The 22,042-nt window shown below is 35.3% G+C and overlaps 2 protein-coding genes across 5 annotated transcripts in view; one reads left to right on the forward strand and one right to left on the reverse strand.

Annotated features, from left to right (window-relative positions):
• Nucleotides 1-3,283: 3,283 nt before the first annotated feature.
• LOC128026644 (pituitary homeobox 3-like) lies at nucleotides 3,284-15,562 on the reverse strand. Its single transcript, XM_052613895.1, has 4 exons — nucleotides 15,356-15,562; nucleotides 9,455-9,581; nucleotides 6,748-6,953; nucleotides 3,284-4,597 (listed from the first exon to the last, which is right to left on the reverse strand). Exons 2-4 carry the CDS (start codon nucleotides 9,561-9,563, stop codon nucleotides 4,031-4,033), a joined length of 882 nt encoding a protein of 293 aa, XP_052469855.1. The 5' UTR covers nucleotides 9,564-9,581; nucleotides 15,356-15,562; the 3' UTR covers nucleotides 3,284-4,030.
• Nucleotides 15,563-16,878: 1,316 nt separating this feature from the next.
• Nucleotides 16,879-22,042, forward strand: part of LOC128026440 (Golgi-specific brefeldin A-resistance guanine nucleotide exchange factor 1) — an 80,630-nt gene continuing 75,466 nt past the window's right edge. The window contains exons 1-3 of one of the 4 annotated variants that reach the window (XM_052613601.1): nucleotides 16,879-17,095; nucleotides 19,121-19,223; nucleotides 19,638-19,704. In XM_052613601.1, the coding sequence (XP_052469561.1) occupies nucleotides 19,128-19,223; nucleotides 19,638-19,704 (163 nt within the window). In that variant the 5' untranslated portion in view covers nucleotides 16,879-17,095; nucleotides 19,121-19,127. Of the gene's footprint in view, nucleotides 17,096-18,353; nucleotides 19,002-19,120; nucleotides 19,224-19,637; nucleotides 19,705-22,042 lie in introns of those variants that run through there. The other 3 variants (XM_052613599.1, XM_052613600.1, XM_052613598.1) reach the window with 3 other exon arrangements.

The following is a 22,042-nucleotide window of genomic DNA, read 5'->3' on the forward strand; positions in this document are numbered from 1 at the left end:
ATTTTTACCTACTTAAGTAGGACTTAAGGACATCTTTATATTTATAATTTCATAATTCCCACTGTCTTTGAACTATGGTTAGATATATATTTCAGAATGCACTGATAAGCATTTATGGTAAACTGAAATATACTTATTTCTGGTTAAACTTTTATATTATGTTTTTTATAAAATATATCTGTAATGATGAAATTTACTATTTAAAATATACTTACTTCAAATGTGCCATATAGATAGATAGATAGATAGATAGATAGATAGATAGATAGATAGATAGATAGATAGATAGATAGATAGATCTACTATACAAAAAATTAGCTTACTTCTTTAAAAGCCTTTTATTTCATTAATATTATATTATCGCAAGTACTCTTAAGATTTGAAGTACACTGGTGCTCATTCAGTACAATTAAACACACTTACTTTAAAGGTATGCATTTAAATGTAAATACATAATCATTTCAGTTCCATATGATATTATTTAAATATAATATAGTTTCATTTTACTTCACAAAAGAAAGGTGATTAGTATATTCCAGATCATTTTAGAAAGACCCCATTGAGTAGAACTAGTGTTTTTCTCATTTTAAAGTCAAATTTTATTTATGAACTTTCGCAATAACAGGCATATTTCAAACGTTCATTAAATATGTAATTTGCCAAGAAACAAGTATTATTGAGCCAAGAGAGGCTCCATCTGTCTTTGATCAATTTGTCTTGTTAATAAGTCTAGAGAGTGAGCCAGGCAGACTTTAATTTCTTTAATCCTCACTGGGAACATAGTATAAAAAGAGATTTCATCTGTCTGTTTTTATTTTCAATACTAATTATTATAACAAAGGCAACCTGTTCAGGCTTCAATTACATTTATCCAATTTTCAGTTGTAATTTCGACTTAGTGCCCATGACTCATGAATTCACTATACCATGGACTGAAAATAAAGATCAAAACCTAATTAAACCAATGACCTCCAATGATATATGCAATTATCCAATTGGGGAGCTGTTATAAAATGGCATACTATTCTGATTGTCTTATGTAAGTGTTAATAATAAGATTTCATTAATTCAAAAGTAGTCAGCTTTAGTATTACATGTTTTGTAATATTCTGTTCCTTATGTTGCCTAGTTCTTTAATTGATACTCAGATTATTTATTGATTTATATTTGTATTTTTTATTGGATGTAAATGAACATGTTTGTAAATCTCAACGCTGTTTTCATAAGCTACTTCTGAGTAAACTGTAATGTCAGAAAATGCTTCAAATTAATTCAAACCAAAATGAAATTCAAATGGAAGCATCAAACTGTATGATGCATACTAATTTCATTTTGTGATTTATATCTGTCAGTAAGTCTTAAGAGACTCACAGATTATCACAACAGCTTTGAGTAACCAAATGTTTTTTCTTTGTCTTTGAAAGCTTTACATTCACTTCAAGGTAACTGAGGCGTCCCGGCTCTTTTGCATGGTGTCGTGCTTTAACACTCTTTGATTCATTGTTTGGGTGCATGCTTGGTTTTAAATCCGTCTGTACCAAGAGGTTTTCCTGCTGGTGCTATAAAAATGTCTTACTTGATTTCTATTAAGCCAAATGTTCATACACTTTATTCACGCTGGTCTAAAATCCCAAATTCCATAAGTAAAACTAGTTCTTAATATAACGCTACCTGTGTTTGAAGGTGCCTTGGATTCTTAGGTTTTAGGATTTTTGCAGGTCGTGTATATTGTAAATGTGTTTTCTGTTCAGTTCATACGTGAGGTAAACATAAGGGAGCAGTTGATGTTTACCCTTGGAGTGGGATATTGATTTGTAGTGCTCCGTGGATCATGAGTGCACAGACTCCACTGCTTTAACAGTGTGACGATTTATTTTTAAAGGATGCCTCTCCCAAATCCTGTTTGAAATGCTGATCCGTCATGCCAGAAAGCTGTAATCATATGTCATTGTCACAGTGCAATTTAATTTCATTGCATGATGTCCTTTTGAAAACTAAACATCATATTTTCATCTGTACAAGCTGGTTTTACTTGCACGGTGTATTATACATGAAAAAAAAAAAACTATCTGTCAAAGAAAAAACTCTTTCTGTATTTCTTATACTGCTTGCTAAATCAAGTGAATATTTTATTTTATGAAAATGAATGTATTTATTTAAGTCACTCTAAAAAAAGAACATGTTTTATTGTAAAACTTTTTTTTAGATATGCAATTTATTAGTTTTCTCATAGAAGTGCTCTTTCATTTTGTGCAATATCTATTTTTTCCCCAGGTTTCATATGCTGCAGGTGAAGGAAAATATGACAGAAAAAGAGAATATATTAATTGTTGATGTAATTATTATTAGTAGTACTACTACTAGTAGTAATAGTATTAGTATGTATTATTTACATTTATAGTAATCTATTTAGATATAAAAAAACGTAGTAACAAGAGTGATAATAATAAATATGTTGTTCTCAAAGTGCTTGTCTGTGCGTGTGTTTGCGTGTGCGTGTGTGTGTGTGTGTGCGTGTGCGTGTGTTTTAAAACATACACACACAAATTTATATTTTCCTTTAGGAAGGAGAATGCATTTTTTTGTTGTTATGTATTTTCACTCCAAATATATAATATTGTAAGAACAAGATAATATATATGGAACAAGTATTTAAATGGACAACAGATTTCACTTATTTTATATATATATATATATATATATATATATATATATATATATATATATATATATATATATATATATATATATATAAAATTATTTGTATTCAAGAGGCACAAACTTTTTTATTGCTGTTGATTAATTTGGTCATGATAGAAATTATATCAAATTTTCTTGAATGCTGAATAACAGCATTTGTCTGTTGTCTTGGCTGAGGTGCAGTGGGAACTATAAGGCTGCTATAGCTGTAAACCTGAGCATGCTCCCACGTTGCGTCTCTCTGGGGGGATGCCTCTCTTATACACTTACATAATCTTGGCGGCATTCCCTCGGAAGTACGAGGCACCGCACCAAGAATCCCCCCATTACAGGATAGTGAGCGCCACTTGATGTAGGTCAAACAGATCAGTGACAGGCCAATGAGAACATCTATATCTCTCTGCCTCCCGCGCCGTCACTTCTGTTGTTTAATGTTGCTATGGATCTGAGGTCGCGTTGCTATGTCACAAGGACATTGTGTTTTTGACCAGACCAGTGTCGTGAGGGGTATTTTCTTTCAAAGCATGGGTTATTCATTAAAACAAATAATCATTTATTTTAGGTTTAATGAGACAAAGCGGGCAACACCAGAAAAAGCTTGTTTTATAACAACTGCACTCTTACATACATTATATTACAGTCAGAGACTCCCTTTTTTTAGAACACCACACAAATCTATTTACTCAATGGCTTTTTAGTAAAATCTTTTTTTTTTTTTTTTACATTTTCAGAGCTTTTCTTCTTCTGTACTTATTTTCCTTTTCATCTGAAACTACTCACTGCTAGGTTTCGTCTTGTCATCTTACAACAACCTTTGACCCTTGACCTCTGACCTTAAGTGAATGGAATTCACAACAAAGATTAAAATTCCTCAAGGAGGTACATCCGCTTGTGAGGAACATGCTCCTCTCATCATTAAAATACTACATGTCCGAGATATTTTATATCACATACAATACAGAGTCCATTATGTACACCCTCTTTTCTGTACTGATGATGAAAACAGGTAGTCGTTAGGCTTGGCAAGGTCTTCCCCTGAGTGTAGTGGAAGTCTTTAGGTCCTCTTTTGTACTTCACTCTAATCATGCAGTGGACAAAAGCTTGATAATAAGCAGTTGGTCGGTTCAGCGACAAAGTCACGACATGTTATCGCATGAGTCCTGGTCCATTGTGAGGCTCCTTTCCTCATGGAGCTTATTCCTATTTTGTCCTTTCAGAAACCATAACAAGTTCATTGCAGGGTGATGATGCCTCGGAGTCAGATGTGGGGTTGGCTTGACAAGAGCTTGAAATTCGGGTTGGTATTTTTGGAGTGCTAGACGTTAGGACTTCATACTGGCCGGTCCACAGCATACTGGCAGGGGCTTAAGTTGGACACAGGGTTCTGCACGGCCGGGTAAGCAAAGTTGGCGTGCTGTTTGGCCTTGAGCCGCAGGCTGGCCAGACTGGAGTTACAGGTGTCTTTGTACATGTACGAACTAGCCGTGGTGGCATAAGGGCAGGCAGCTGCTGACACCGCCACAGAGTTGAGGGTGGGGCTGTTCAGGTTGTTCAGGTTTCCCAAGTTATTGAGGCCTGAGCCCGGCACCCCTGCCATCGCAGAGGGCACCATGGAGGAGGCCATGTTCATGGAAGGGATGGAGCTGGGCGAGGAGAACATTGGCTGGGAGGACAGTGGGCTTACATTCATGGAGTTAAAGAAAGGAAAGCTTTTGGCTGACAGCGGGCTGCTAGCAAAACTCTTAGTGGCCCAGTTGTTGTAGGAGTAGCCCGAGTACATGTCGTCGTACGGCTGCATGAGTCCGTTGAACTGGGCGCCGAAGCCATTCTTGCACAGCTCGGTTTGCTGGTTCCTTTCTCGCTTTCTCCATTTGGCGCGCCGGTTTTTAAACCACACCTGTTTGAAAGACAACGAGGAAAGAGATTAAAACAGGGCTTATGATGGAAGTACATTTACTACAGTCAGATCAACTGGAGATTTACATCAGTGCAATTCAGGGCAAAACCGTACATTTGAACACCATTTTATTTATCACTCTAACATGTGCTCTTAATATTAAATATAAGAGACAGAACTTTCATATTTTGATTTTTTTTTTAATCATGAGATTTGAACAAGTAAAGTTGCAGCAGGCATAACTGAAGTGCTTCATTTATTAAACTTATTTATTCACTTATTATGAGTTTGCCCAGTGAGAAATGTCATTAAAGTGCTTCTCTCACATTTAGTCATCTTAAGTTTAGGGGATACCGGGTGGAGTTTTAATGTGAAAATTGAAATGAATATATTTAATTTAGCTCTCTTTTAGAAATTATAAAGCTGTTTTCTTGTCGATCTTTCCTTCTGAAAGGGTTTGCAGACTGCACTTATTAAAGAAAAACAAGCTGGAAAGGAAAATAAGAAATTAAGAGCTTTTTTTAATTATAAGGTTTTAGCAGTATAAAAACCGTCCTTTTATATCCAGTATCTGAATGAATTCCTTTAAAAGTAACATTCATAATATGACAGCGGCACAAAAAATGCCTTCATCATAACTCTACAACTCATTACATTATTTTTAATGTTGGTAACATCTAAAGAAATACGATAAAGACATAATCGTGGGTATTATGACTCAAAGTTACTTCTGAAAAGGATCACTGTCTCCACATATTTCACAAATAATCTACACTTGTGATTCAGTTTTATGGGAATATATAATGCCATCTTTATCCAGCATACTGTAAACGATACCAGTTTATATTAGGAGAGAGGGAATATACCCTCCATGTCCTACTGACATTTTGACAATGGTGTTTAAAGCCTTCCAAAATAACTCAATATCAAATATAGTTCAAAGGTCGATGTGCTCATTCTGCATATTTTGGCATATGGGAATTTCATGATATATGAAATGGCTTGAATGTAGACTCATTAAAATAAAGGTTCTTAACTGGCATCTGTGGTTCCATGAAGAACCTTTAACATCCATGGAAACTTTCAAATACATAAAGTTGTTTTGTTTTTTTAAGGGCAAAAGGGTTCTTTAGATTATTAAAATTTTCACACTAAAACAAAATAGTTAAGAACTGTTCAATGAAAGATTATACTGGGAAACCAAAATGGTTCTTCTATAGCATAACTCTGGATCTCACCGCCATCTTCAAATTTCAGATAACTTTCCAATTCAAGCTTTTGTTTTCCCAAAGAAAAATCACAAGGAAAATGGTTAAGCACATGGCACATGCTTTCTCTCAATATTGATGTAATAAATGTAAAATCCAGCATCAAATTGAGAAGAAGCCTGCTCAGTCATGTGTGGTCCACTGTGCTGGCATCAGGTCAGGGCCATGATTTAGGGTTTGTGTGTTTTTTAGAAGCAAATACTCTATCAATTGCATAAATCAATATGACAGCAGAAGCATGCGGAATATGTGGCATAAGGCTAAACTGGGATTACTGAAATACATGCACGGTTCAGGAGGCCACTGATAGACATTAGGAAAGAGGTATCTCTACCTCTGTTGTTCTTTCAAAATAACAACCAAGACTGTGTGCAATGTGACCTTTTCTCTGGCCAACATGAATTCGATCCATTAGATGCACGCCATCTAAGGAGCTAATGACTGTATCGTCATCCATCAGAACGGGAGCCCACCTGCTCTCTTTGGGAGATTCACCCATCAAACTTCTGCTTTTTGTTGGAACAGAAGGTCACAAAACTTTTCAAGGTACAGTATTTCTAAGCAAACTATTGGTCATGTTACTTCACAAATCTCACCAATCCTACAGAAGCTTTCTGGAAACAGAAAACAAAGCCACAGCCAATACCAAAACTGATCTCTTGTGTTTAAGTGTTCCTGAAAATCTATAATTTATGTCCCTTGGTTCAAAAGAACGTCCTTTCATTTCATTACAGTATCCAAATGCACCATAGTGATAGCATAGTTTACATCTTATCTTTTTAAATTAAATTCGACTTCGGTTTTGGTTATAACGTCTGAAGATTTTGCTGAAACACAATGTGCCGTAGCTATGCAGTGGTTTAGTTTGGCAGGGAGACGCACCCGTACTCTTGCTTCTGTGAGGTTTGTCCACACAGCGATCTCCTCTCGCGTGCTCATGTCAGGATAGCGGTTTCTCTGAAAGGTGGCTTCAAGTTCCTGGAGCTGCTGGCTGGTAAAGTGTGTCCTTTGTCTGCGCTGTTTTTTCTTTAAAGAGCCATCCTCCGGGTTTGACTCATCTGTGTGGTTCTGATGGGACTTCTCCGTGTCTGTATGGGTCACAGGAAAATGCATTACTTGATAGATACACTCTCAAAAAATATCTATGTTTTACATCTACTTTGAACATCCATGAAACCTTTCATTGTACAAAAAGTTCTATAGTGGTAAAACATTTCTTTAGATTATAAAATGCTCTTCACACTGAAATGTTCTTTAGAGACGGGGACCCAAAAATATTTTTTATATGACATTGTTGACCAAAAAAATTACAACTTTTTTAAGTGTGTACAGATACAGTTAAATCCCACAATATACAATAAATACACAATCACAAAATACTACAATAGATTACAAAATAATATAAGCTTTGGATAAATACATGTGGTAAATACAAAAAGGAAAAAAAAAATTGGCTTGAAAACAAAATAAGAAAAACTGCAGGGCCCAGTGTGATGAAAATCGTCCCACTGTGGTGTATAGCTCTGCAAATTCAATACCCCACAGAAAGCGCTAAATTAGCTGGCAACATAATCCTGGGATCAGCCATTAGTGACAGGGCAGGTTTGGGGCTGTTTGGCAAGAGCTTAACTCTCTAGGAGCAGTTCGAACTAATCAGCAAGCTTTCCAGGACTCCACGGGGCTTCTGGGAAAACCAACAAAACATCATGCTGCCATCTCTCAGTGGACAGAGACCCTTTAACTCTATTAATCAGAAGGTGCAATAATAATAATAAAAATAGTAAAATATTCAAAGTCACAAGGTCATAACATTTCAAGTTAAATTGAATTAGAGTTTAATTAAATGAAAAGGAGAAACTGCTGAGAAATCAACAACATTGTGGGTTTGCATCAGTGGTCGGTCGTATAAACTAATGGGAGGAACACAGGACTTTCAACACTGCTGTATTTCTTCAGTCTCTTTGATGTATCAGGCCTACGTACAACGCTATGAATTAATTGATATATTGTTCCTCTGTAGTTCGTTTTATTTTTAATCTGAAAATATGGTAGCGAAATATTTTTGTACATGAAAGAGAGTAGATTTCGATCTATAGACGCCGTTGACTGAAAATAAACGTGTTTACTATTCGTTCAAAATGTCGACCAAAATTAAATTTCGTATCATATTAAAATATAGACTAGCCCTAGTTATAGCATATTTATTTTATCTCTGGTGTTCAGAGTGACGGGAGATTCTTGATTGTGGACATATTTTAAAACAAACACGTTTAATTATAAAAAATTATGATGATGATACCATTTCATGCTATTAAAAGTAGTGTAAAGATACCCTATAATGAAGATTTAACATCTCTTTTACTACATATAGGTATATAGTTTTATAGGTAGGCTATATAATTTTTTTTTTTTTTTTAGAAATGTCGTAGTCTAATTCTGACAGAGTAAAATATTCCTTAATATACCCGCAACGTAGTCTATATATCAATTAAGGGTGGATCTAATGTATGATCATAATTTAACATCTTAATATAATAATTTTAACTGAGTTGATCAATAGTGGGAGATTTTTTTTATTTTTTATTAGCGCACCCGCTCTTTGTGACAGGCTACGTTTCAAAAAAATATAATCGTCACAAAGCAACCAGTTCTATACTTATTTAGGTCAGGGACTCAGGGCAATATCAATTTATGATAGGCTGAATGCGATCAAACATAAAATGCGGTCCGACAAGACACATGCTGGTATTTTTCAGTAGCCTATTATAGACCTCCTTTACAATATAGCCTAAGGTCCAACGTTATTAAAAAAAGACACTAAAATCGCTTTGCATATTATTATAATGTATTTTAACAATCAACCTTATTTTTGCATCGACCTGCTCGGTGAAACGCTGTCAATTTGCAACGCGTTAGGTTATGCAGTTTACCATAGCTAAATAAGCAGTGATTTAAGTCGATAAATAGACTCTTTGTCTTAGTTTGTGTAGGATTACATAATCCTCTGTCTTGCAGTTTCTCGTGCGGATCTTCTTTAGATCATTGCTCTTTTCACAGGTGTTTAGGTTTACTCAGGCCTACTGAAGGAGTCATTTGGATACCAAATTTGAGGCACAGAAATGAATAATTTATGCACCGTCCCGTCGGCACGTGACTGGTAGTCGGGATCTTCTTCAAATCACGACTGTCATCACTGTGTACATAGAAAAGACTGTCCAACATCTGTAAAAACTAGGCCTGGATTCAAATCAGCCAAGATTATTCAAAACGATACAACCAAAGTGGTGCTGTTATTACAAGCCCACTTGAACTTGAAAACGAATTAGACCTGGAGAAGAACACAATGTGCCATAAAATACCCAACAGGATGTGCTCACAATAGCATTCAGTCATGCAGTTGACTCGAATGGCTGGATGTGCACTAGATACAAAACAAAAAATATGAGGTTTTGCTATTTTACAAATAGTAAATTCTGATATAGACACAGAAGCGGCTTCATTTTAAACAAACACTCTCGAATACGTGAATGCGTATTTTTGAATTTTTGTGTGTTAACTTAATTAGACATAAACATGAACATGAACTGACCACTGTTGTCTTGGCCTTTGCATCCCGGCTCGTGCTGAGGAGTCCCGGAGTCAGACAGAGACAGCGCCGGGCTACGGGCCTCACTGTCCGCGAGGAGGTTAAACTCCATCACCTCGACCGCCAGGCTCTGCGAACAACAAATAGCCATAGGCTGTTTACGTGAAAGATGATATGCATACACAAGCTCAGTCTAGAGATAAAGCGAAGAGCCTCATGAGACTGCACTGTTTGCTGAGGCGCAATGACGCAACTCAATAAAAGACAAACACTTTTGATCTAAACATTTATGGATTAAAAAAATATATATATATATATTTTTGTAATCAGATTTCAGATTTAATTTTACCAGATATAGGGTACAGGATATAATATTTCACGACTGGTCAATGTGGATTGGGAATATCAAAAAAGAGGACGACACTCTAAACACAAAAAGTAGACTACTTGCTATTTTGCTAATGTTTGAGTCAATTGATAAGTGCATTACAGTGTTTCCACAACCTTGGATTTAATTTAAGATGAGAAATAAATAATTGGAAACTCATTTGAACCCATTTAATAGAATAGAGCAGGTTGAATGGATACAGCTAAACGAAGATGTTACAGGCTAAGGTTGTGTGATAAAAATATTTTCACATTCTGGATGTCCTTATATTTGTCAATAAACTTTCGATAATTACTATCATTATTATTATATTATTATTATTATAGTATTATTATTATTATTATTATTATTATTATTATTAATGATTTAAATACTGGTAATTTAGATTTTCCTGCGCAAAAATGGTACAAGCGAGATATATTATGAAAACAGAGTTAAACCTAAAACACGAACCTAAGACAAATGAAACCTTGATAAACCGACGACTAGAATAAATCAGAACAGCTAGAGAGAGGCAAAGATAAACCGATTAGGCAATACGAATTATTTGCATGTTTCATCAAATCAAATGAGATATAGGCTATTAGCCTAATTAAGGCGTTTGTGTTGCAAATCTCCAAAATGTCAGTCAGGTAGGGTTCATCCATTTACAACTGTCTGAAGTAGTTTTGGACTTTAGACACCGAGCAATCAAGGATCAGAATTACGCGAACCGAACAGCCTCGTAACAGAGCCTAAAACAACAGCTCGTTTATTTATGTTACACCCTAGAGATTTAGAAACACAATCACTCTCTCGCTGCGTCTTGAGATCTGTGATGTGACTGGATGAAGAGCGAAAGCTGATCAGAATTCAGAAAACGCCACCGAAGCTCGCGCGCCGAGGAGAGGGAACCGAACACGTGTGATTTCCTCTTTTTATTCGCTTTCTTTTGAAGGATTGGTAAATTGTTAAAGGCGTAAATAATAGACTGGTATTTTATAAAATAGCCTTTAATTCACTTAAATTATTATTATTATTATTTTTTACAAAAATTATTTATCATTACACGCATGCACAAAATACACTCTTAATACAATTTTCCAACTATCATCACCTGAAACGTAATTCCATCTCATGGAGACATGCATTTTCTTATCCTGTCTATCAGTTAAAGGTTACACAAACATATTTACGATGCCTTTTAGTTTAGCCAGTTAATCAAAAAGCATCAAAAGCATCGTTATTTCAATAGGGCTAGGCCCAAAACGATCGTAAATAAGCGAGCGCATTGGACAAGTGCATTTGCTTTGACAGAGATTAAAGGTCAATAAAAACATTCAATTAGAATTTATTATAAACGAGAAAATAAAAGTAGCCTAGCCTATTGGTTAAAAATGATTTACAAACCACAAAGCGCGTGGGCCTTTCATTTGATGAGCACAATAATATTAGAATAATAAATGTTTAATCGCTTCCAGATAAAATAACGTGTAATTTATTTGTTTGCGCTATGTAATGTTTAGCGACATTTCCGGATTGATTCTGCTAGATAGGCCTAGTTATGGGTTGTGTATAATGAGGAAAGTTTTGACCAGTTCTGCCCCTTTAGGCTTGACAGACATTATCGAAATCAGACATTACTCCACCTTTATGACCACTTTCCACAACATTATTTGATCATACTGTATTCAACAGCAGTGTCTCAATACAAACACCTGGCCATATATCCACATCCTAATTTCATTAGTTAGTTGAATATTATTGAAAATAGTGAAAATATTAATATCTAAATATTAAAATCTAAATTCATCATTATGAAAGCCTAAATAGAATTCCAGAGTCCTTCACTGCTTCTTTCTTTCTTTCTTAAAAAGTGCCTGTAAAATCAATAAAAGATACTAATGGAGTCCTGCATCCATTAGAAGAAAGCAGATTTCAATAACAAACAAGTGCCATAGTGATCACAGAAGTGACAGGCCCATGTAGAGATGATCAGTGGTGATAAATAGACTGTTATATCACTGATTTAGAACACTTTCTACACTGTTTACTAGTCTTTTTCAGAGCACCCAAATCCCATTTTAACTTTTGTTACCAGATAATAAACATTGAAATTATATTGCATATGGTTAAAAATATGATGGAATACGTTTAGTAGGTATGTTGTCGAATAAAATATAAAAAAAATGCAAAAATAATTACAATCATTTAAATAGAAGAGAAAGTGTGTTCATCATACTTCAGACATGTTGAGTGATGTGCTGAAAACACTTAGGCCTATAATGAATGATTAAAATAAAACATTTGGATAACAAATATGTGCTTTACCAAAGCAGGGTGTCCTGTTAAATTAGGATTTGTTTCAGTATGCACAAGAGGGCATGCCATTTGACTTCACAGACTTTAAAGATTTATATGATGTCTGGTGTAATTAGGCCTAATAAATGCCATTAGTTAATATACACATGCAGTTTATATATAAAACAGTTTATATACACGACAATCAATATCACAAAAATATGATTTTTTTATACATTCTAAATCCTACAAGAGTAGTTGTAGCACAAGACCTTATTATCAATCACTTTTCTTTTTAATCTAATAAACAATTGAGGTAACTTGCCTTTTAAGTACAGCTGGCCTGTGGGGAGGCTACCATGAGAATACAGAATTACAATCAGGACTGTGGCCTATATACTTCAACACGTACCCAAAGTGACTTTGATTAATGGTGATCTGTCAGGCAGGCTGCTCAGATGCTGTGTCTTTTGGCCAGAGTTATAAGTGACGTAAGCTGGTTATTTCATCCTAAGCAAGTTGTGAATGCACAATTGGCCCCTGCCAAGACTTGTGACATTATTACATTTCAAACTCTATCAAGGGTCCTCTAAGGATTGTGAGCCAACAAGGCCAGTGATCAAAGACTCAGTGCAAATGCCACAGATGCACTAATAGATTTCTTATATGTAAAACATGGAGAGACCAATAAGGAAAGTGACCAGGTTTTTCAGACCTTGGTTTATCTCTATGAATTATAACCAATTGTCCATGAATATCCAAAGGGTTTATTTTCAAATAGGTAAAAGGTTAAAATAATACTACTATACTTATAGCAATAAAATTAATAATCATTTATGATTTATAATGTTATTGATAATTTTAAGCTGTTTTTATTTTTATTTTAATTGTTGATTTTTTTCTTCTTCTAAATTTTCTGTGAAAGGAAGTTTGGCTCAAACTTAAAGTCTGTCCTCGGTGGCACACATCATGTGTTAATGCCATCTGGAGAAAGGAGATTTAAGCTGCTTTTGATATATTCTTATGGCTCAGGGAATGCATGTCGGTGAGGAAAAGTTTATGTACACGACATCGATCTCATTAAAATATATATAGCCAATATAAGAGAAGAGATAGCCTAATAGAGGTAAAATCCTCTCGTTTTTCAGAAGATTGCTGGATCCATCTGTTGGTTCGACCGAGGCAGACAGCATACATTTCCAAGGGCTGCTGCATTATCTCAGGAATTATTCATAAACGCGTTTAGAATTAATTCCTTGGATTAAGAGTTGATTAAGATGTGTGTCACTTTGCTGTCTGAGAATTTATTAAGGGCCCACTCGAGCCGGCGGCAGATGGAATTTCTACCCAGTGTTTGTAGATGTTAATTTCTCCCCTCCTAACACCCATTTGCATTTGCGTATGTCAAAGCGAGGCTTTTCCTGCACGCACAGCTCCGAATATTCGTGGACATGGAGATGCTCATCTATTAAGATCGGTCATGCTTATTCCATTACACAGTATACGCGCGAACACTAGTCACGTTCGACTGAGATACAAAACAAACTAGATGTTTTGAAATGTGGAAACATCACACCAACAAATGCTAAATCTTGAGATATAACCTATTTATTTATTTATTTTTTTTTTACATATTTTTGAATAATTTTAGATATGACCATATGACTGCAGGCTGAAGCATAAGCTACTGTGTTTATTAAAGGGAACATTAGAAGACTTGACCAAACACAAGAGCGTCACGCACTGTTCTCTGTTTTAAGCACACATAAATGAATGAAATGAATGAAAATGAATGAAAAAAAAGAAAAAAAAAAGAGATATTTTATTTTTATGGCTGACATTTGAGCATTTTATTTTAACGATAGCTATTTACCGTTTGTAATAAAAATAAATAGCTAGGCTAAATAAATATAAAAAAATAAATAATATGTTGACAAAAAATCATTCATCATACACAAAATAGCTACAATTTAAACACTGAAATAAAAAAACAGCTAGGACATGAAAAAAAAAAAACAAGAAAAAAGAAAAAAACAAGAATGGCCGCATGTAAATTTAAATAAACAGGTTCGTTTTCCGGAGTAGGCTATTTTATTTTATTTTTTAACAATTTTGACGAACAGAAATGCCACCAAACATTAGATGAATAGGCTACTGTATAGCCTAAATCGCTGCGTGCCATTTTTCCTTTATTCTAATTTTATTAAGCGAATTAAGCGAAAAAAAAAATTCGTTTACAAAATAACTGTTTTCAGTCTGGTTCTCTCTCTGGTGTCTCATGGCTTCGGAGCACCTGCCACCTATCCATTTAGACTATATATACCTATTGCATTAATATTTTCCCTTTTGCCGAAACAGTCAGTCCCGAAATACCGTGATGGTCTATGCAGCGATACAGAAAGAGAAATTCAGAGATATTTAGACATACGTTTTATTTTACTATTGTTGTTTTTGTAATCCAGTATGAGACAGTTGTGTTTATGTTAAAACGAGGCGTAACAAAAGTTTAAACCGCCGACTATTCAACAAATTTAGCTGAAGACACAAACTGGCTAAAACTTAACTTTAACAAAATCAATGTAGCCTAAGCTTTTAGTTTAACATAGGCCTACAGCTAATTTAAAAAAAAACATTATTAAAGCCTTCACAAGGCAGCGTTTGACTTAATAGCGTTTAAATTTAGATACCCAGGTTAAAAAGATTAAAACATGGTTTAAGTCAAAATGATCCTGAAATAATGCAGACATAATTTGGAAACATCCTTTCTCCGATTTTCTTAATGTATCAGTGTTATCAAGTTGAACAATTGCTTCTGATCACCTAATCCATATAGGCCTATTTTAAACAGGCTACTCTAATAGGCTGAATAGATTAAATAGCCTATATATTTAATCCTAAATTTAATGCATTTAATAGCTGATTTTCATAACCTTAAGTTCAAGATAGCCTATTGCATTTTTTTAAGTTGAAGCAGGCTAACCTGTAACCCTGTAACCCTACATGCAGCCGGTCATCATCAGCACATAAACTGATAAAGGTTACTCCGCAGTCAGGACACCGGTCAAAAGCGATCTTCACGAGCGATAGTCTGCGTGCGCCGCGATCAGACACATCTGGATTCAGGTGTAGCCTGTTGTTGTGAGACTGAGGAAGACAACATCCCCACAGCTTCTTCATTGCATGAGAGCACACATCATCAACACCACAGTGATTTCCATCATGCATAGGCTACTCACATGAATCCCGGTCTAGTGGAGGTAATCCTCGAAAAATGCACAACTTTTCGTACAGCGCGTGTTAGCTGTGAAACGATGCAGTAGTCATGTAGAAAGTTCCTTAGGATGATCCAACGAAAAGAGACAGTTTCTTTACCCTTTCTCTCTCTCTCTTACTGGTGTCTGTCATAAGTTTGAGAGTGATCCCCGTGCAGAGGGGGACTGACTTCATGCTAAACATCTCGTGCGACAGGTCCGAGGCAGAGAGGAATGCCCACCCCTTCTCTCTCTCTCTCTCTCTCTCTCTCTCTCTCTCTCTCTCGGTCTTTCTCACACATGCGCTGACTAAACATACAGTAAATCAAGGTTTCGGTCAATCACATGAGATCTATTGCACTGCTTCTCCAAAAAAAAAAAAAAAAAAAAAACCAACAACACTTATTTAAACCATGAACATTTATATATTTATCGTGGTACGTGGTATATATGACTATTCCTCTCTGCTTAGCAAATTTTATGTTTTGTATGCTCAACACTTAAAGTAGGCTAAAGGTTCTTTATTTGCATCCATGAATATGGAAACTTTCAGAGTTCTTTATAATGGAAAAAGCTTCTTCAGTTTATCACAATGTTCTTTGCATAAGAAAAATGTTTATTTTATTAAGATATATTCACTGAAATTGTGTTCTGTGCGGGCATCGCTGAGAAACCCCCCTTTTGCGACCTTTATTTAAGAGAGAATCGTTAATAGCAATATGCAGTATTTGTGCACTTTAAATAACCTATGCAAATGAATAGCCTAAATGAATACATAAATAGCCTAATAATAATAATAAAAACCTAAGCCAATTGTAGGCTAGTTTGAAGCAATTGTGGAGTTTCAGAGGGTTTTACATTCTAGAATGAATCGACACATACTGTAATTGCCTCACGAGTTACTTTTCATTTTCATTTATCAAATGTAGCCTACTTAATTAAATTTATTAAATTAAAAAGAAGTCAAAATGGGATGACTAACTTCTAAGACTAGTCTAAGTAGTTTATGCATGGCCACTGTTGTCTATTTGATGCACAACACGACTGTGTAGCCATATATTATGGATGGATGTCTTGCACCACTTGAAGGCAAACAATACTGTCCTTCAAATATCGTTTTAATTGGTTTGCAGTATTGACAGAAATGTCGTTACTGGTGTTTTGTTCATTTCTGTCAGACTCTTCTATGAACTGCAACATCATTCGGTAGATCTTTTGAAAACTTTCTTATTAATGAACCCGCATTATTGGAGTTACTGTTCTTTGACAGACAGGAGAAACATGAGTGCGCGCGCGTTTGAATTCTGAACGCTTCAGTCTGTGAAATTCAACCAACCCTGTTTGGATGTGACGTCAACGAAGTCCCGCCCTACTTTGACCGCTAACAGGAGAATATAAATGTTACGTCATTTGTAAACATTCTAATTGGCTTTACAGTATGTAAAACTGACCATTAAAAAAGTATGCCAATTATGTGCCATTGTTTAAAATTAACGGGAAGTAAGGTTTTAAAAACACGGGAAGTAAGATTTCAGACTTAAAAGATAATTGGCTGAAAACAGCTGTCAGTTGACAGGAAATATCATGATAGTGTGCGCCTGCACCATTTCCACGTCAGTAAAGTTTGCCTGTGGAAGAGATTTCCTACCGGTGACAGAATATCTTTCTAGTGCTATTACAGAGAATCAGCAGGGCATGACAACACTACGCGGAACTGTCTAAAATGTAAGCCTTTATTCAACGAAGTTATCTGTACGAACGCTTCTGAACTAGTTAGACAAATGAGTGGAAATGAATCTGATCGCCATTTTGGATCCGCCGCCTTCGAGTCAACAGAAGTGTTTTCATGTTTTTTTTTCTTCTGTTTTGTCAGACGAAAACACACAGAGGAAGGAACGAGCTCTTATAATCACACATTTAACACGTTTATTTGAGCTGGTTAACAGCTGTAGTCAGTATGACAAACCGCTTGCTAGATTGTTGACAGTTTGGTTAACGTTAGCTGGTTTCATCAGCTTGTTGTTTACTCACAAGTCGGTTTAGTTTCCACATTCTCAGTCGCATCTCAAAGTTGAAGATACGTGGGAGACAGTTCACATTGTGATTTGCAGGTCGCTTTACATGTTATTTGATCTTTGACAAGCATTGCGAACAGTTTTGCTAAGCTTATTGGCCTACTGATCAGTTAAGCCATAATCAAAACACACTAACGTTAATCAACCTGCGTACATCATACATTGAGAAAGACTTTGTTGTTTGTGATGATAGGATGCTGCTGGAGATGAAGGATCTGTAGCAGGGTGTCTGAGTTTGTCATGAAGAAGTGATCTGTAGCATCATGATGCTGGTTGTTAGTACGTGGCCATTATCACTGCAATATCTGATCGCAGTAGAGCAAACAGTGCTTCATTAGATGTTTATGCACAGATGTTTGACTATAGAGTGTACTTTTCAGCCAAACTAGCAGGGGATGCTGTATGTAGGCACTGAAATACACTTAAAGGGTCAGTTCACCCAAAAATGAAAATTATGTCATTAATGGCTCTAAATAATAATATTTTAGATTTAGTCCGAGAGCTTTCTGTCCCTCCATTGAAAATGTATGTACGGTATACTGTCCATGTCCATAAAGGTAATAAAAACATCATCAAATTACGCTGCTGACGTGTTGTCTTTGTTATTGGGCGCACCAGAAAACACATCAGCAGCGTCGTGAACGCACTCACAACAGACCCAGAAGAGAAGACATAAAATGCTGAATAAAGTCGTAATTTTTGTTTTTGTTATAACTGACCCTCTGATGTCACATGGAGTACTTTGATGTTTTTCTTAACTTTCTGGACATGGACAGTAGACCGTACACACAGCTTCAATGGAGGGACAGAAAGCTCTCGGACTAAATCTAAAATATCTGTTCTCTGAAGATGAATGAAGGTCTTACTGGTTTGGAATGACATGAGGGTGAGTTATTAATGACATCATTTTTATTTTTGGATGAACTAACCCTTTAACCCTGTAAAGCCTTCAAAGACCTATGGTTCTTTCTAAATGTACATTAGTTATTTAAGGTGAATTCTTTCATTTGGTAGTTCTGTAGCTTAACAGCATACATCAGGATCTAGCTTTCTTGAATGCTGATGTAAAATAGCCATTGTCATAGTGGATGCAGTATGTAAAGTTGTAGACCTTTGACAATCACAGAATGTATTGGTAGTTTATGACTTTTTGAAATGCAGGTTTGTTCACATATTATATTTAACACTGTGACTGTTATATCTAGTTGTCATTGTGGATCTCATAATACCATTGGATCGGGTTGGAGTTCCACTTTTCCAGAACATGAGCCAAATCTATGTCTGTATTCAAAAACAAATAGATTTTATGTGTCGAGTTTACTTTCTGAAGTTGCTATGTGTATACATACATTTTCTTGTCATACAGGGCCTCGCAGTTTTATGCATCATCTGTATTTCTAACATTATCCTTGCATCAACACGTCTTTAAAAAACAACTTGCCCCCACAAGGCACTATCTTGAATAATGAAGTCTGAGCTCCTGATTATCTGATGCTCTGCACAGAGATCATCTCCAGCTTTAAGCTCTTCTCTATAACCTGTGGTCTAACTGAGAGGTCTGACTAGGATCATTCTACATAATGTTCATGTGTATCTCTTGCTATCAGAAAAACTATATATGTTTGATGTTTAGTTTGTAATTGTGTGTAATTGCATATTTCTAATTAAATCTTAGATTCACTATGGTGGACAAGAATATATACATCGTTCAAGGGGAGATTTCCGTTGTTGTTGCTGCTATCAAGAGGAATTCTAGATGGAGTACCCATACTCCTTTGGTAAGTTTAGTTTTATTATAAATATATATTAGTTGTCTCAAATGTAGGTTCACGTTATGACTATACTCCATGACTATACTGGCCACTTTATGACCGTATGTTTCTCATAGTTCTTTAATATTTAAATTGGGAATGCATTGATATTAATATGATTCTAACTAAAATTGATAAGCCGATAAATGTTTTCATGTTATGGCTTATATTTAAACTCTATACCATTTTGTATAAAATAAGTAAAAATAAAACATAAAAAATGTCATTTTTAAATGCTAAAAGTGAATTTAGGCATCACAACATTGTAAAAAAATCACTTTAAGTGATTGTTAGATGATGGCAAAGGTAATCTATGATCTAATTCTAGATAAATCATAACATGCCATCGAATGATAAAATGATTTTCTCGTTCTTTAACAGGATGAAGAACAGGACCCCCTTCTCAACAGCTTCAGCCAGTTGAAAGAGACCCTCAATAACATAAAAGGTTAGACATGATCAAATTCAGGATTGTTGTAGATGGATTACTAAGTTATTGAACAAGGTGTTTGGACAGTTTTCTGTCATTTTGTAGTCCATTTATCTAGCCACAAAATATCTAATAGTAGCTGTTGGAAATATCCTTTTACCCATCAGTCTAGATAATACAGATTTGGTTGATAAAATCAACACATTTAGGTTTTGTTTTCATTTTGCGCAAGCACTATTTATTATTTTTCTTTATTCGGGACTGCAATGAAGCAGATCAGGGGGATCAAACTAAACCGACAAAAGTGCTTCTTTCCTGCTACAGAACGAAAGCATATTTAATCAGGTGTATGCTAAATTTCCTCTGAGGAAAGGGATGGCCTTTTCAAATCGGTCAATATTATCTTTCTCAGTGTATTACTTCGGGGCTCTTATGGTACCTCATGATGTTTGGGGTCCCTTTGAAACTACATCTGTTTGTTCATCTAGTCATACAAATGCCTCGTAATGAACAGCTGTGGTAAATGTTAGGCTGTGTTTATATGCAATTGTTCCTTTGCTCAGAAATAAATGAAAATTGTTTCTAGCTGTGTTGCTTTTTAATGTAAAGGGGTTTTATTATAATTTTCTAACTGATCTTGAATGAAAATCCGGTAGGAGGCAGAGATAATGCGCAAACGACAGTCTCATTGACTGGCGCTCAATTATCATTGCTGTTTTGATTTCAACAAATAAAGATTTGACGATGCTGTCGAGCCAATGCAGATTACCAGATGGTTGCATTCTTTTCTGTTCAAAATAACGATGGACAGTGGTTTGTGAATGTTGATGCTTAGCCTAAATAATTTGATTAGGAGAATCCCCTCCACCATGATTTGTATGTATGCCCATATGTATTCAGAGTTATTGAGCAACCGACTTTCATAATAAACTATGTAAACACGTGATAAAATAATTGCCGGCATTAATCAATTAATGCGTTAATGCGATAATAACGTGTATAATAAATGAGGTGTCCGTAGAGTGTTGAATGAGTGTGATGGCTGATTAAAACAAGCCCTCTTTTGGGTAAGAGGGGCACAAACAATCTCGACTAACATGACTTCCCTTTGGTAGCTGAAAGTCTTGCTAAGCATGCCAGCCTGATTCATCATAGTGAGTTTCATTGTGTATTAATGGAGGGGTGTGAGCTGATGAGATGTGCAGCAGCTCTCTACTCTGTCTGCATGTCGTCATGCCTCTGTAATGGAAGTCCTGGACAGGGAGTCCTCTCTCCGGAGAATAGTGCTGCTCAGAGATGGACAGGAGCGGCTGTGTTTGGACACAGGGAGAAATTTGCCAAACTCCCCCTCTGACCCGCAGCAAAGGCCTTGTTAGTTCTGTTGAGAAAGTGTTGACTTTCATTCACCTACTTCATATTCTTGCATAGATGATGATTGTTTTCCAAGCCACTATCATTTCAAAGTTTGAGGTCAGTAAGATTTATTTCTTCTTATAGAGGCTGCATTTTCTTTGTATAAAAAAACAGCAACATTTTCAAATATTAATACAATTTAAATAATTTTACCCCATTTTAATTGATCTTAAATTGTAATTTATTCCTGTGATGCACTGTTGAATTTTTAGGATCATCACTCAGTTTTCATTGTCACATGATCCTTCAGAAATCATACTAAGATGATAATTTCCTGCTCAAGAAACTTTTATTATTATTATTTTTAATGTTGAAAACAGTTTGTGAATAGGAAGTTCAACAGCATGTATTTGAAATTAATATCTTTTGTAACGTCATAAATATATTTACAGTAACTTTTGGTAAGTTTGCTGAATACAAGTTATATTTTTTAGCAATAAATAAATATATATATATATATATATATATATAATAAATATATAATATATATATATATATATATATATATATATATATATATATATATATATATATATATATATATATACAATTTTGCCTCCAAACTTTTGAATGATAGTGTAGGATGCAAAATAATGACTAAATTTATTTCTGAAAGTATCAAATACATTTATTTGATTTACAGACTTTACAGGACATGACAACAAGGACTGACCGGTGGCCCGGGGCCAGCGTTAAAGACGCTTGGGACAGTTGTCAGATTTGTCACATGCCTGATTGGGCCACTGCTGCCTCGTCATAAAAAAGTTTATCATTTCTGTTTTTAAGCTTTGCTAATTAAAAGAACAAACAATTCTAAAAGCATTCTTGCAAGATGCAAAAAAGAAACTCCATTCAGTACTTGCCTGCTGTGTTTTGTAAAAGCAGCGCACACACCGACATCTGTGTCTCTGATGCTCGAGCTCCCATTTTTGAGATTTATTCG

This window comes from Carassius gibelio, chromosome A13 (genome assembly GCF_023724105.1).
Source record: "Carassius gibelio isolate Cgi1373 ecotype wild population from Czech Republic chromosome A13, carGib1.2-hapl.c, whole genome shotgun sequence".
Classification (NCBI taxonomy): domain Eukaryota; kingdom Metazoa; phylum Chordata; class Actinopteri; order Cypriniformes; family Cyprinidae; genus Carassius; species Carassius gibelio.